The following is a 17,891-nucleotide window of genomic DNA, read 5'->3' as shown; positions in this document are numbered from 1 at the left end:
TAAGAATAATAGCTTAGTTTAAAAAAAAGATTCTAAAAAAGGAAAATAAATAAATCTTTTTAAGGACCTCTGCCCGATTCAGGCTTCTTTTGTTCTTTTCACTGTCATTTGAAGTGCTAAAAATGTTAATTAGTAATGGGAAAACTTAGAAATATTGAAGAAAATGTTAGTCATTCACCACTTTCAAAACCATCATTTAAGCAAGATGTCATGCTTTAGAAATTGCGGAGATATTTGCTCATTTCTCATGGAGAATATTATTTGAAATTACACAATATAATAATATGTATTGGAAATAAAACTGACAATAATGCAAGCACACATTACTGAATGAAACCAGGTGGATTGCATCTCTATTCCCAGTTTCCTTTTAAAACAGCAACTGAGTTTTGAGCCCTTGCTACTTCCTTTGGAATCTTTTTGTTCAACGGCACATATAAAGCGGGGCAGGTTTGCTGGCAAAAGTGAAAAGCAAAATTTATCCCATTAGCCTCACAACAAAGTGAAAGGAAAGGGGGAATTTGGGCCCACTACTGAAGCTTAAAAAATGAAGCACCTTCTGCAATTACTCCCTTCAAATACATCTGCTTTTTACACATTCCTGCTACTGATAAGTAGGTGTAAGCTATCTGAGCATATGGTCCAGTGGACAAAAGAACTGCAAATGTAAAGCAGGTAGGATGATGAGTAGATGGAAAAAGCAATAGCTACAATTTAAGATACATACCTCTGCCCAGCTGATCCAGATGGTGGCAAAGATGAAGTTCGGCATGAGCAAACTGAATTGAAACCCCCAGGGCAGGCACGTACCAGGGAGTGAAGCATGAATCTACCCTCATGCAGGCTGCTAGGGCAGTGGGAGTCACAAACTGATCAGAGGCACTCTGGGAACCCGATTCACTTTCTGAACTGGGGAAGGGACGTGAGAAAAAGAACAAAATAATGTTCTGCATTAAATTGTTTTCTAAAGGAGCAGCACCTTTGAGGATCAGAGCCGCAATAATGTGGTCATTATTAAACACTATTAATTTGGAATAATTATTTCAATAACAGCACCATAATAAGAATATATTGTATTCCATTTAAGTAAAATAAACTCTTATTAGACAATATTCTCCAAACCTGTGCCTGAATTGTTTTCTAACGCATAACACTAGTTATCTAATTTAAAAAGGTGAGAGGGTAAGGTATTCTTAAAAGATTGAACCAGAAAGGAAGGATTCTATTCTCACTTAGCCATGAAGTTTTTACAGATGAACTTGGATGAACCTGAATCAATTATTGTCTGCTTGATTGAATTAACTTTGTCAGATTGCTGAGGGGACACAATGAAACAGAAACAAATTCCTCACTTCGAACACAAACATAAATTTACAAAGATTCACTGCTATTTTATTATTTCAATTTGATATATTGTAGTCAATCTTGTTCATTCCTTTGAAACATGGCCAAGTAAATACAGTGAGCTATGTACTAGACTTAGCTCAACAAAACAGTTAAATATAACTGTCGTTTTGGATTCAGAGGTAATATTGTGATTTTTTTTTAAAAAAAGCTTTCAATCTCTTTGTGATCATGCCAGAGAAAGACAGGTGAGGACTTCTTGGATCCATGATTTACCTAGACTTCTTTATATCATGACCAACCAAGTTACCCGTGGAAGGCTTAGATAATCTTAGCACTCTTCCAGATCTAAAAATCTAGATCTGTGTAATGCGGTGTTTCAGTTATCTATTTCAGTGAGATTTCTTCCAGCAAATAATGAAATGTTTGACGAGTCATGTGTTTTTGTCTGTTTCAGTGTTTTAGCTTCTGGTTTAAAAAATAGCACGATCTGTCTCAGTGAACTAAATTACTGTTTCATAATCAATACTGTATTTACCTTTGGTCATCTCCTGAATTCTGGTTGCTGTTCAAAACAATTCTCCAAAGATCTGAAGCTACAAACTCTTTCAGATCAGTTATTAAGTTGATGCTTGGCAGGGTCAACTCACAAACTTTGCTTTCCGATAAGCTGAACTCTCTGAAAGCAACAAATGATTTCTGGAGCTCATCCCAGTATTCCAAACTGCAGGGGATCTGTAACAATTGCAAATCTTAGTTGTTTGGCATTTCTTGACAAAGTCAAAGACATTTATTTTCAGTATAATATACAATTGTGCTATTTGTCTGTTCCTCCCCATCAAGAGAGACAGAGATTTCTTCTGTCTATGCATGCATTGATAAATACATGCATACATAATGTCTATGTCAGTCTGTCCATCGATCCCACTGAAATCCCAAAGGACTCTTGGCAATTCACAGAAATAATGATAATAAGAAATAAACATAATAAATAAAGATACAATGACACAATCCGTAATCAAATTAAAATTGAAATATATGTTTCAGGATGTATAAACACAAGTCCCAACAAGAATCAGTCTATAAATCTTAGCCAAGATGACATCACAATCTAAATACCCTCTGGAAGAATTTTATTTTGAGCTGTTTCTGGAAAGCAATAAAGATGAAAGTCAACCATATCTCCATTGGGATGCCATTCCAAAGGACCGATGCTGCCATTCAGAAGCGGTACTTTGTCAGTTATCTTAATATATTTTAAAAGGTTTAATATTAATACAATTGATACCGATATTTATCTCACTGGGATTAGAGAATATTTCTTACCACACAAAGGGAATATTAACTACCATACAATGTATACACATTTCTCTAAATTATGCAAAGATATTACTATAATTATCAAAACAACAACAACCAAGAGAATGAATTATGTGTTTATATTTAGAGTACATTTACTTAGATTTTGATTAATTGGCTTTTTTAAAATGCCATGTTTACATATACCAAAAGCTAAGACAGAAATCAGTATTTCCCAGGGCACATCTGTAATAGATCAGGAAATATTTGGGAGAACAATTATCTTCTTGGAAGCTTTTCATGCAGGGTGTGACTCAGTTCAGGATAGGATATCCACCTCATCTCAGTCATAAGAAAAACCAACCATAAAAAAAAGGTTCTTATCTAGATCAGCTTGTTAACCCTTTATCCTCCAATTGCTGTATTTAGGTGGCAGGTCTGAATTGTCACTGCTGCTCCTTAAACTCCTGATAAAGAGAAATGATGTGTGACTCATACCACTGACAAAACTATGTGAAGAGACAAGTTTGGTTTTGCCTCCAGTTTTACACAACAATCTCCTAATCTGATGGAAAATATCTCCCAATATGGGATTTCAACCCAACTCTGAATATAGGTAGACTTTGAGGTACGACCACAATTGAACCCAACATTTATGTTGCTAACTGAAACATTTGTTAAGTAAGTTCCACCCCATTTTATGACTGTTCTCAGCAGGGTTGTTAAGTGAATCATTGCATTTGTTAAGTTAGTCACACAGTTGTTAAGTGAATCTGGCTTCCCCATTGACTTTGCTTGTCAGAAGGTCTCAAAAGGGAAGTGTGTAATCCCAGAACACTGTAACCATCATAAATATGAACCAATTGCCAAGCATATGAACCATGTCTTCAGGTCCCCTTGAAAAAGTATGAAGCTGGGGGCCTTCTTTCCATATATATATAGTATATATGTGCCCCAACAGAATCATTGTGTGCTAGAAATGATTTACCATAAGTGATTTCATTTGTAGGCAATGTCGTGATTTGGAATACCCTCTTAATCTCTTAAAGCCATTTTATTACGCACCAGGAACTGGCTATGTAATCACTGGCAAGTTTGAGTGAACTATTTAAAGATGCTTGTTTTTACATTAGTTAATAACAAGCTAGATAGCAAAAGAAAACAGGGTTTTTAGCTATAATCCTTCATTTTAATATATGCAATACCGAAAAGCCTGTTAATATCAACAAGCACACAGAATGCAGGAAAAACAGAATTCGTGTTAAAAAATACATACTGTTATGTTTATCACTGAGTAACTGCTTACAAAATGCTAGGTCTTGGTAAGCAAAAAAAATTAAGCTACCTAATATGAAATATTAAAAAGAAAATAATAATCCAGTACACAAATGCCTAGGAAGGGAGAAAGTCTTACCAAAATGCACAGGTTTATAGCAACAGAGGTCTTTATGAATTGAATTTGGGAATTTAAACTGATTTACATTATGTATTTCTATGGATACCACATTATTTATTATTTTGGGTGGATAGGTTATGACTAGTGGCCCAGCTTGATAATTTTAAAGGAAGACAAATGCTTTATGCAGTAGCAGCTGCCAAAAATAATAAGTCGAAAACTTGAATATCAAGTATATTATACAAAATGACTCACGGGCAGGGGAAGTGAGATTATTAGGTGCCATTGAGAGTCCCATAAAAAAATAAAATTGTATTCCTTTTGTCTTGAAAAATAAGATTAATAGTCTTCCTACATGACAAATAATACTTATTCCAGAAATATTGCTGCTGTTATTTCTGCAACATGAACATTGGTTTCAATTTTGCTGAAACTTCAAAAGAAGTCGTAACACAGCAGCTTTCTTCATTTGAATACCATGAGAATTGACTTGTTTGTTTATCCATATTTATTATTTTTTACAAATAACTTATGACAGCAAACATATCCATACACCTTTCTTCTCCTATTTTTCCCACAACAATCTGTAAAGTGGCTGAGAGAGAGTGTGACTGGACCAAGATCACCCATGCGGCTTTCATGGCTACAGCAGGATTAGAACTCACAGTCTCTCAGGCCTTCTAGCTTGGTGCCTTAACCACTAGACCAAACTGACTGTCTTCCAAGGGTGGCACAAGCTGAAAGTGACACAGGTTGAAGGGCAACTGTGGTAATAATTTGGACTTTATCTCAAGCAAACTAAATAATCATCCAACAGCATCAAAATATATATTTTCCAATTCTCCAACCCAGGAAACCTACACGAGAAATCCTTGATTTGCCCCAAGATAAGAGTTCTGATTAGAAAAATAGATTAGTTGTGGAGCATTCCCATCCCTTACAAAAACACAATGTTCAGAATAACATTTGGCTACCACAATAATTTTCAATGATCTGCTTTTTTTAAAAAAATCATATACCGGTAATTCCAACTCTCCCTGTAGTTTCTTTTTACAGTACTATTCTACTTTATCATAGTCTATGTTACCATCATCACTGTTGTCCACTCATTCTCTTCACCTCAACAATAAATATCATTATTTCACATAAGATTGATCCAAGGTGGCTCTTGGTTTGTCATGATTTTATGTAGCAATATTTGTACCCAATTTTAGCTTCTGCCAACTCAGCTGGAATGCTCACTTTTTTCTTTACCCCATTTCCTTCCTGGCTGTTCAGATATGCAGTTTACTATACCTGATAAAGCATCCACTGAACCCAAAATTTAGTTCTTTGTTGTATAAATCTGCCAATTCTTAATGCATTCCTTTTGGTGCTTTTTGGAATGTTCTTGGCTATCAAGCAAGGAGCTCGTAACTGGTGAGATACGATTCCATTTTTGCAATGAACACTGTTAGGAAACTTTAAATAAAGAGGAATTTCTGGACTGGGAAAGCTATTTAAAAAATGGAACAGTCTGCTTCCTGAGGTCATAGTTCTCCATCATTTTAAGTTTTCAAAAAAAAATTGGACAGTTATTTGTCTGGATGGTATGAAGTTACTGCAGCGGGCAAGGAGTTGATTAGATGACCTCTAAGGTCCCTGTTATTCTGTGTTGTACCTTTTATAAGTAAAATAATACATAGAAGTCATTTACCCAATTTATTTTGTTTACGTTTAGGGGTCCTTCATCCAGAATAAAAAGAAAATTACCACCTGGTCGTTCATTCAGGTCCTTGAGAGTATATCTGAGGATATTCTGATTATTTTTTGCAATGCTTTTGTAACCCTGCAGCATTTGACATTTCAGAGGACAACCTGAAGGTACTTACAATTTCAATTCCCTACAGACAATTGGAATTTTGTTTCTTCTTCATTTATTTCTTTTGTTCCTTTCAAGGTTTATCAATCTTTTCACATGTTCAACTCTCTCACTTTTCATCTGCAATAAAGTTTTCCTTGATCTGCATAGCTGACAAACCATGACATTTACCTTTTATGCTGCCATTGCAATTATTTTTTATTTTTCTGGTAAAATATTCAGAATTAAAATGTCCCCAAGGGATTATATAATTTAGTTGCTTTCTCTCTTTTTTTTAATTAAAATTTTCAATAAGTTTTACAATTATCACCCCTTCCCTCTTCCCGCCCTCCCTCCCCCCCCCCCCCGACCTCCCAGAGCAAAGTACAGGGTATAAACATTTAAAGTTGCTTTCTCTTTTGTACTCTGACCGATAAACTTACTTTTCAGAGGGGAATATTTTAATAGTTCTCCTTGGAAGCATACCCCCCCCTTTTGAAAAAAACATACTGTTTCTCCATGATTGCATTCTATGAACATCACAAGTTCAACAAGATATGAGTAATTCAAGGCAAAGCAGAACATATTTCAGACAGTAATTAATTTGTGAAACAAGAGGTGTTGGGTGCATGACTGCATGGAAATTAGCCCTTTAATTTGAAAGTTTTATACGGTAACCTTTAATATGTATGCTTCCAGGTTTGAAAAAAGGAGAAAGAAAAACCTGTACTTAATATATGAAAAATTCTCTTTCTAGGTCCTGATGGTAAATAGCTGGAAAAATGCTGGAATCCAATATAGGAACCACATGTAAAACTTGGCACTAACATGGATTATTTTGCTTTGGTTATAAAATGAATCCGTCCAATAAATGACATGGTTTAATTTTGCAGACTAGAGATATTTTGAATAAAGGCTGTACAGAGAATTACCTTGCTCAATGGCAGGTCATTTCAATACTTTATAATGGTATTTTAGTTTACCTTGACATTGAGACACAGCCTCAGTTAATTTTCAGAAGCCTTGGATAACTTCTCTATCTACTAGTGGGGGAACATGAATCAAGGTCTGGAAGCTTTTTATATTTTTATAGACTTACGAGAATGACATGCAGTAGACGGATGTAGAGGATTTTTATAGAAAGGCAATTTTGGGTAATTTTATAAATTCTTTATTATAAGTATTATGTTGTCACAAAGAGGAGGGGGGTCAACTTATTTTCCAAAGCACTATAGAGGACAGGACAAGAAACAATGGATGGAAACTAATCAAGGAGAGAAGCAACTTGGATTTAAGGAGAAATTAACCAGTGGAACAGCTTGCTGCCAGAAGTTGTGGGTGTTTCATCACTGGAGTTTTTTTTTAAAGAAGAGATTAGACAGTTACTTATATGAAATGGTATAGGGTCTCCTGCTTGAGCAGGGGGTTGGACCAGAAGACCACCAAGGTCTAGCTCTATTCTGATTGATGTGTGACTTTTTTTTATTTATAAATTCAGCTTTTCAGCTTCAAAAACTTTAGGGGCATCCACGTTTCATATGAGACCCTGTTTTCTGAATTAATGACTAAAACGCCGACCTGGAATATTAAAAATTAAGAGGCACTAGGTTTCGTATACTGGCTGAGGTAACAGGGTAGAAACCAAGAGATGATGAGATCTATTCCCACCCTAGGTATGAAAACCAACTGGGTGACTTTGGGTCAGTCACTCTCTTTCAGCCCAATTCACTTCACAGATAGTTGTTGTGGAGGGAAAATAGGTGGAGGAAGGAGTGAAACATACCTCCATTTGGAAGACACAGATTGTTTCTAATCTGACTCACTATGGGGGTCTCACCCTGTGTTAATTTATGCTGAATCCAGAAAAAGAAAGTATTTGATATGGATTGATGAAATGACAGATGTCAACTCTCCCATTATCATTATGGAGACATCAACACCAGTTTTAATGCCATCATTAAATTTTTCTGCTCTACGTAGAAGGAGGTTTACTTTGCCAAGTTTTTATACACTGTTCTCCAAGATACTGGAGGGGAGATTCAACAGCATTATCAGGAATCTTGATGTGTGTCTTCAGAATGAGTGACTGAAACTGTTACCTGTATTCTATTGTGTGGTCTTCTGTACCATGTCTGACAATTAAAGACAATCCCCCCCGCCCCCGCCGCCAACTATTAGGTGCTTGGCTGTAATTACAGATTATGTGTTACTTATTAAGAGATAAAAGTTCTATGAAAACCATGAAATGTCAAGCAGTCTAATTGCTCATTATCAGTCCTATCTTTTGTTAAATTGCTTTAATGTGGTCTGTGTTGGTTTTTATGTGGGTTTTCTTTTTGGCCTGCAACTGTAACATGTCCTTGGTGAAGGACCACTCATTCATGACTCTCCAAACTTGCATCAGGGCTGAATAAGTGGTACTTGGGGCTGGTCCTCAGAATTCCACTTGTCATGGTGTCCCTGCGATCCCAGGATCACAATCTGGGCATTTGGAGCCCAGTTTGCAATCACAACATTGCAGCTTCATCTGGTCACATGTTTGTCATTTGCAACTTTCTTTACCAGTTACTGACAAGCCAAGGTCAATAGGAAAGCTGGCAGGAGGCCAAATGGTGATCATATGACATGCTCACTTAATGATCCATTAAGATGATTTGCTTAATGGTGGTTACAGGGAGTATGGAAATTGCTCTTTCTAAACAGCACAATCACATGTCCTCATACTTTATTACCGTTGTGGTTAGTGATGGTGATTCTGGAGCCAACTGCTGTTGTTAACTGAAGCCCTCCATTATAACAAATAAATGAAATACATAAATTTCCAGAAAAATGTATGGAAGAAAAGATGGAAGAGCTGTAGTAAAAATAAATGGTCAAATTATGTGATTTTGTCAAGGGGAATGTAAAACGTAAATTTTACATTTGGAAGATTTGATGACAGAATGGTACCAAAATGTCATGGTTTACTTACCAGAAAGATTTAAGGTAGGTAAAAGATTTTTTAAAAACGGTTTACTATTCAGATGGAACAATGAGAGAATATGTAGTTGAAAGGGCTGAAATTTATATTATGTTATAATTTTAAGATAAATTTTATAAAATTAAATATTGTTGGCATATTTTACCAGAGAGCTGTCTAGAATGTAAAAGGTTATTCAAATTTATGTCGGAAATGGAAACAACAAGAAGGGACTTTTTACTGTGCTTGGGAGATGTGTAAAAAGTTTTGGATTCAAATACATACATTAATTCAGAAGATTTTAAGGATTAATATATACAGTTTAAACCAGAGGCTTTTTCTTTTGGGGCTGATTGATAAATAATTGGAAAAATATAATGGAATTTTGTTTTTATACATAGTAACTGTAGTGAAATTTTATATGCACAGAGGTGGAAAATCTGACATTACCCACAATGGAGAAATGGATGGTGTTGATGGAACTGAGATGACCAAATTGGCACTTTGGATTAGAGAAAAGATATTATCTAAGTTTGGTTGACCGGAGACACTTTGTGGAATTTTTGCATGAAACAGAAAAAGACAACTGTATGTGCTATGGTTTTGATGATTAAAAGAAAAACCAGAAGCTATTTCTTATAATTCCTTTTTTTTTGCTTTTCTTTAATTTCGACTTCGTTCCCTCTTTTTCTTCTCTTTTCTTTTTTGCTTACTCCCTACATTAGTTTCTTTTAATTTTTTTCTGTAACTCTTTTTAATAATATTATATAGAAAAGAAAGATGAAAAAACTGTGTAAAGCCTGTTGAATAAGAGCCTTTCATTTAAAGTACCCAAGTAAAGACGAGATTGATTCCGGTTATGAAAATTTACAAGAGGTTAGCCTATCTGGACTGATATCAGCCACCCACTGAACAGATCGTAGTGATGACAGATAGCTGGTAGTCCTTAAGCCATGTTGGAAGGTCTTACTGCTACTGCAACCAATATAGATAGGAAGAAAGGCTTTTTCATAAATTCCTTCTGCATCTCTCATATGATCATTGTTTGTGGAAGCAAAACACAATGTCCTTGGTTACAAGCTTTAGCTGAAAATTCCGAAGTATTTCTCTCCCCACATAAGAATCTGGAGACATTATGAATAAATAAATTATTTACTTCTTGGCAAACTTCTGTAACTTTACCACATATCTTGCAAAACTTTTTCTTTAGGCATTATACCAATTATAAATATTCAGAATACATACCTTTTAAAACAGTAAACTGAGACAAAAAAATAACCAACACCAGAAGTAATATACTCTCCATAGAGTTAGAGACACTGAAACTATAGGTAGTCTGACTTATAACCACAATGGAGCTCAACATTTCTCTTGCTAAGCAAGACAGTTGTTAAGTGAGTTGTGCATGATTTTATTATCTTTTTGCTGAGTTGTTAAGTAAATCATTGCAGTTGTTAAGGGAATCAAGCAGTCATTAAATTAATTTGGTTTCCCCCATTGACTATGATTGTCAGAAGCCAGCTAAGGAGATTACATATGGTGATCACATGACCCCAGGACAGTGCAACTGTCATAAATACATGCAAGTTGTCAAGCATCCAATGTTGATCATGATAAGTCATAAGTGTGAAAACCAATTATAAGGCACTTTTTTTCCAGTAGCACTGTAACTTTGAACAGTCCCTAAGTTAAGGACCACTTGTAACAGGATCAGTATCCATAGAACAAGTCCATTGGGCAACTCATAAGGTACACTAAAATACTAATACAACCACATACCTATTTGTTCAGCAGTTGAATAACACAAGTCTTTCACTAAATAATCACTAATCATTTCTGGGCCCAATCTAAAATTCTATTTCTGATTGCCAAAGCCCAATATGGCCTAGATGCTGCCTCTCTTAACAAATGGCTCCTCCTATTCTCCATTACATTATCAGCTGAAAAAGCTCTTTTCAAAGTGCCTCTACAATGGGAAATCACAGGCAGCCTTAATATTAGGGAAATGAAACAACTATTTGGCTCACCAGTCACACCTACAAGTCTAGTCTCAAAGCTGGAAGCAAGATAAGTAAATAATATTATAAACATTATTTGTATTTAATGTATTTATTGTGTCAATTTACCTATATGGCTACCTATCTTAAATCAAATCAAATCACATCACATTGGGCTGACAAACATAAAACAGGTAAATACAGAAAACAAGTAAATACAGAAAAAATGCAAACAGATGCCTGGCCAAAAAAGAACCTCAACCAACCAACCAATCAATCAATCAATCAATCAATCAGGAAACATAACATAGCACATTATCTTTATAAATTGTTAACCCATCTCTGCATTGTGGCATGTACTCAGTCAAAATTACTTTTCAGCATTGGTAACATCAGTGATTATTATTGCATCTCTATGCAGCTTGGTGTAATAAAGTAATTACCTCAAACTTTATTTGTGAAAGTAACTAGAGGGGTCTCTTCCAACCTGAGGATGTTATTAACTGATAACCAAAGTTGTTCCAACATTTCAGACATATCCATACAATTTTATGGGAAAGTCCAGCAGCTAATATATAGTATACACAGTTTACCAATACTTATACAGATATGATTTTTATTAAATAAAACCTATGGAATGCTCAGTTATATAGCCAAAATGTCAAGAAAATCCAAGTTTGCTTGAAAAAGAGCTTTTTTTTTTAAACGTATCTCTCTGCCTTTTAGATTACTTAAGAATGAGGCTCCTATACATCTTCAACTAATAGAAGCCATAAAAAAGCATTTGTAATATTGGAAGCAGTTGAGAAACCACAAGTATTCAAATGCAGGAAATCATGATTTTATAACATTTTAATGTGATCTCCTCTTGGGAAACAAAGTTAGCCAAGCCTTATTTCTGTACAGGAAATATTCACTGTATATTTGTGGTATGGGGCACAGCTGCACGTTTTTCACCTGTAATGCCCACTGGTATTGTGGCTTTATTGCATTGCATCAAGATTGCCTTCCTGTCCGGAAAGCCCTCTAAGTACAAACAAGATTCTGAGCTGAGGTTTTAGTTTCCCTTGGTATCAGAATATGGTAATCCAAGAGCCATGAGAAATAATGTTAACCTTTAGGAAGAAATACATAACATTCCTTTATTTTTAGAGAAAGCATGTGGCCAGCTTATCTTATCAATTCATCAAGCTACTAGGTTTAGAGCAAATGCAGGTGTGCTGAATAGATCTGTGAATTTAAAAATGTGCCACAAAACCTGCATCAAGTCTCAATAAAAGGGGGAAGGAAACTAAATGAGCAGCTAAACATACATTTAAAAGCAGTCTCACGAAACACGGAATCAAAGGGAAAAGAAAAATGCATTACACATAAAGTGCGTACATATATATGGAAATAAAGTCATATAAAACCAGTATCATTAGGAGAAAAGCCATTAGGTTTTGTGTTTTTTTTAAACTATGTGTGTCTATCCACAAGCTATCTTAAAACTTCAACAGCAACAACAGGGAAACAAGGAATACTTTCAAGAATTCTGGCTCTAATATTTATCTGGCTTTGCATTTTATTGCAGTAAAGCCACTATACCACTGTATACCAAACTACCCATGTGAATCAGAACATCAAGACATCTAGACCAATAGTTACCATTTTAATTCCCCACATTACTACCTGAGATTTATAATGGAGATGTGTACATGTCAACTACACACTTGACACTTGCAACTCAGTGAGCTTTAATTGTTGAGTTTTTCATTAAAAGAAAATTCAGTAACAACCAAAGATACTGAAAAGGTAAGTCCTCTGTGTGTGTGTGTGTGTGTGTGTGTGTGTGTGTGTGTGCGTCTGTGTGTAGAGAAAATATTCTGTCAATCACAAATTACCGTAGTGTGTGTGTGGGAGGGAGGGGAATCAAAACTTGTATCTTGACTACTCTTGTTTTTATATACACAGCCCACTTCCATTTTGTGGTTTCCTCTAGATGGCTTTAAAATATAAATATACAATCAAATCTTAGTAAAAAGAAATATTTTATTCCATACTTTATATTAAACAAGGAAGAGGCCACCCTTAATTTCAATGGGCAAATTGATTGACAGTTTAGCTTCCCTCACTGAAAAAGCAGAATTAGCCATTGATATATATATCTATGGTAGGATATTCAAAAGATACTCCAGGGAAGGTCAAAGAACATACGGTATCTTGGATATGTGAAGGTGATCCTTCATGTAGCCAAGTAATATAGACCCAAGCTTTGTAAGAACAAAACTAGAACCTTGATTTGAACCCAGAAAGAAGCATTTGCTGGAAATACCATTCATCTCCTCTACTACCACATTCTTAGCCAAGTGCAAATTTAGGACTGTCTTTAATTAATCAATCTGCTCAATTTCTCATGACTCAAGCCTGTCTCCACAAGCTACTATACAAAAAGGAAATGGCTAACAATCCAATTTTGAGCGTTCAAGTGTCACCACCACTACGTCTTCTACAGGAATAAGTGTACCTGGTTCATTGGGAGAAACTAATAACCCCCCCCCCCCAAAGGTATAGCATTAAGACTGACCTGATAATGAGGATAAAGTACGGGTTATATTTCCTTTATAATCTCACAGTTGTCACTCTTAACAGATATTAAAATAAAACATTTAAAAAATCAGGGGCATCCAGGGGTGGGCTGCAACTGGTTTAACAACCTGTTCAATGATTGTGCGCTTTGTGCGCATACTCGTGCTTTACATGCGTGCACAGCATTCAAAAACCGCCTATTTTAAGCTCTAAAACTTACCTTCTACTGCAGATTGGTGAGTAAAACAGCTGTGGCATGGCACTCTGTTGTGCCACATAAATCAGCTGAGCTGAAAACAGAGAAATATAGGACAGGATAGGGCAGGGCCAGGTGGGCGGGGCCAACTGCTCACTGGAACTACTGGTTCGCCTGAACCAGTCCAAACCGACGGAAGCCCACCACTGGTGGCATCTCTTTTTAATAAAACAAAATAAATCTCTACCTCCAATTATTATTATTTCCAGACAATTAGAACAAAATCATTGGAACAACTTGTCTCCATAAATTATCAATGTTTCAACACTGGAAGTTTTTAAAAAGAGATTAGGCAACCATTTGTTTGAAATAGTATAGGGTTTCCTGCCTGAGCAGGGGGTTGGACTAGAAAACCTCCAAGGTTCCTTCCAACTCGGTTATTCTGTATTTCTACATTATAGAATGATCCCCCAATTTAGCATTATTTTGCATGCATTGGAATTCTAGCATTCAATTGCTTCCTTATTTGTTTCTAAGCCAATTGTTCAGATAAACATTCAAACCTTGAATTTTTGTAGGAAACGTTTAGGGTCTACAGAACTTATTGCTAAATCCAGTGCAAAAGAATAAAAAGCTGTACTAATTCTAGTTCCCAATTAAAGTCAATGAGATTGGTTAAAAACTGAAGACTTTTAAACCAGGGAAGAATTCCTTCCTGATAACTGTGGTAGAATTTTTATGGTTTTCTTTGTTAATACCAAGAACTTAAATCATTGCATGTCATACACAAATTATTTGAATTTCCAAAATACTTGCTTCTGAAATGTGAGAAATGACTCAAACATCAGTAAAATGTGTGGTTTTCCAAAAAGCTCTTTTCCCAGGCTCTCAACTGCCAGCTCAACACTGTATTCTCAATGGGAAATGTAAAACAAAAAGTCACAAGTGAGCACAAAATGAAGTATTTTCTTTGAAAAGAAAAAAAAATATGAATGCCTCAGATGCGCTTCATAATTGTTTCCTCATGGATTGCGATGTCAAATCTTTCTTAAAGTTATGACTTGTGATTAATTTCAAGACGATTGCCCCAAAGCCTGTCTTTTATTTAGGCACTATTTTAGGGAGTGCTACAGAAAGCAGCAGTATATGTATATATATATTTTTGGGGAAAAATCTATTTATAGTTGAACATGGTGCTAGAAATAAATATCTAGCTCATATATTTTAGTTCAGAAATGTTTATTAGAAGTTAGAGACAAATCATGTAACTAGACAATACACACATATTATTTCCTTTTTTCATTTTCGTGACCATTGCACATTCATTTTCTAAACAAATGTAAAATATATTATATTGGCCTTAGAGCTATGGTGGTGCTTGCAAAAGATATGCAAGTGTACAAGGAGGTGTGACAATGATCTATAAGGGTGCATGGGGACGCATGAACGGACAGTGCATGAGTGAAGAAAAACAGGAGAAGGCTGCACTGATGGGGGAGACTTACCTCAGCAACTTGCAACCTTCCCTATTGGCTTCCCTATTTCTAGAGAAGCCAGCAGAGAAGGTCACAAACGGTCATCAGAGGATAGTGGGGTCCTGCAACTATTCATAAGTGCAAATTGGTTGCTAAGCACTCAGATTGCAATTGTGTGACTAGAAGGGCGCTGAGACAGCTTGAACTCTGATGACCAGTCATAAGCACCATTTATTCAGTGCTGTTGTTAACTTTAAATGGTTGATAAATGAATTGTCATAAGTTGAGTACCATCTATTATATTGTCCCCAAATCACATAAAGTACTGATTTTTGCAGAGATCCCAAAAGGGAAAAAAAAGTAGTAGCAAATACTTACTACTAGATATATTGTAAACAGGGAGGGAATAGAGTTTATAGATCATATATCGGAGTATTAAAAGTCTAAAAGAGTACAACTCCACAGACTTTTTAATGGGTTATCTGTTCATGCAACATCCAACATTGCAAAACATCTTTTTTCTCAAAAGGAACACCCTTCGGTATTTCCCTCTTTATTTCATCATGACGTATTTGAACAATCCAGGCCTTCTTCACTTGAAAACAAAACAGAATCATTCAGCTATTCTGACTAGTCATCTGAGAGCATAAAACAAATCAATTAAATGAGTGATTTCTGCACATGAAGCCTACAGTGGCTATTTGAACAAAGTTGAATTAAATAGGTAAAAACAAAATCAGAGTCTATTTCTATATGAGTAAAAATATGCAAATAATACATTTCATTGTATTATTTGTAATATATTTCATAAATTACAGGTGCTCCTCCCTTAATTCCAGTAATTCAAACCAGCAACCCTTTCACACTCGCTTACAATGGCAGTTGCAGCAGTTCCAGTGGCTGTTGTTAGACAAACCCCACATGGTCGCAGTGTCCTGTGATCACGGAAATGCCATTTGTGATTTCCTGCCAGCTTCCCCATTAACTTTGCTTGTTGGAAACCAGTAGTGAAAAACGCAAAAGGCAATTGTGACCACGGGATGCTGCAACCATCGTGATTGTGAATTGGCTGCCAAGCAACCAAATCAGGATGACATGTCTGTGAGAATGCTGCAACAGCCACGGTTTCAAGGAACAGTTGTTAAGTCCCCTTATTCAGCGCTGTCATAAACAGTGACTGCTGAATAGGGACTACCTGTAATTAGTTATTTCTGAGATTTCAATGTGGTTCCATTCCAGGTTAGCTCTAAATTACTTACAAGACAAAGCAACGCACTGCAAATATTACAAAAATATAGAAAAAAACAATATTATATTAAATAGTCATCGTCTTTCTAATATTACATACATTACATATATATATAAAGATTTACTGGAACCAAAGATTGGAAATTATTTGAAGTCTGGTGACATACAAATTTAATAAATAAACTCTAACTCATGAAGAGCCACTGTTTGTCTTTTATAATTCAGGGTTGTATTTCTATTTTTTAAACTAATTTCCCATTGGCATCCTGAAAGTTGTTTTCCAAATTAATAAAGATGCTACCAACCTGAAGTACATCTCCAAGATCTGCAGTGCTAATATCTGGATCTTCAGTGGTGTTAAAAGGAACTGGGGTGATTCTCACAAGGGTGAGTACTCTGGGCTCTGGATATCTCCATAACATCATTCCTGGATCATCTTCAGTTTCATTGTAAAACACAACTTCATAAACACCTGGTAGTTTTTGTGTATCTATGAAATGGAGGAAGAAGAATATTTTACACAAATAATGTCTATGAGAACAATCAAGTTAAAATAAATTAAAAGAAGAAAAAATAAAGTGAAATCCAAATTTTAAAAGCACCCACAAATTAAAAAAACAGAGTTTTTTTATCTGTTAAAACTTATCTAAATAAAAGTAATATTCAGTACTCCAGATTAGTACAAAATTATTCCATAACTGCTGTATAATACCTGTATCTTGTATATACTGAAATAGGCCTGTTCGTAGATCATCTGAAGTATGTTCCGTTTTAGAAATCTGGTTCTTCTCCATTGAAAACTGTACTGGATATATCTGACTGGCCATTTGTCCTTCTATCTTGTCGTCTTGAACAAGGTATGTTTGCAGAAGTTCATTAAGAAAAACTAAGCAGTTCAAATGTTCCTGTCCCCAAAAAACCTTGTAATGAGAAAAATCATAGTGAGCAACTTGAAAAAAATTAAATACCTTATATGCAATTCTTTCCGGTAACTTAATTGTTAGAAAGTTTATTCTAGGACCTTTTTAGATTTATCAGAGAAACGGGTTCATGCATCAAGAAGGCAGAACGTATTTATAGTAGGAAAAAAAAACCCTGCAAAAATCTTGAAGCAAGATTTATTTTAAATATAGTTAAAAAGTATAAGAGCTCTTAATAGAAATCTGTTTTTGTCTTTCCTTTCAATAAATAAATGATCAAGTATATTTTGACTCATTTGTTTAATTGTGTTCTCTTTATCTAGTTTTAGGATTTGTTTTAAATCATATTGATCAGAAATACTGAAAATTCAAGAGTTCAAAAACTTTAATGTACTACTGTAGATGATTAATTTTATGTCACCTATGTACTTCAGTATGTTCTTTCCCATCTTTCCCAAATAATATGTTTTCTACATATTATTTCAATTTCAACTCAGGTATCTCCATTCAGTCTAGGGATTTGACTGGAAGATTATGGGATTATGTACACTGTTAACAAAATTATGCATCTATTTCAAAAAGCAAACTAGGAAAGGAAAACATTGGAACTATCTATCAGAAAAACAAAATCGCCTAACAACAGTTCGTT

General features: G+C 35.2%; 1 protein-coding gene across 4 annotated transcripts in view; it reads right to left on the bottom strand.

The window, feature by feature from the left end:
- Positions 1 to 17,891, bottom strand: part of VPS13B (vacuolar protein sorting 13 homolog B) — a 391,865-nt gene that overhangs the window by 67,519 nt on the left and 306,455 nt on the right. For all 4 annotated transcript variants that reach the window (XM_081951024.1, XM_081951026.1, XM_081951025.1 and 1 more), the window contains exons 38-41: positions 17,035 to 17,242; positions 16,628 to 16,812; positions 1,883 to 2,079; positions 728 to 909 (exon numbers count right to left, since the gene is read on the bottom strand). In XM_081951024.1, the coding sequence (XP_081807150.1) occupies positions 728 to 909; positions 1,883 to 2,079; positions 16,628 to 16,812; positions 17,035 to 17,242 (772 nt within the window). The remainder of the gene's footprint in view (positions 1 to 727; positions 910 to 1,882; positions 2,080 to 16,627; positions 16,813 to 17,034; positions 17,243 to 17,891) is intronic.

The sequence above is a fragment of the Natrix helvetica genome (assembly GCF_964273705.1).
Source record: "Natrix helvetica genome assembly, chromosome: 4".
Classification (NCBI taxonomy): domain Eukaryota; kingdom Metazoa; phylum Chordata; class Lepidosauria; order Squamata; family Natricidae; genus Natrix; species Natrix helvetica.
This window is presented reverse-complemented; position numbering and strand designations above follow the sequence as displayed.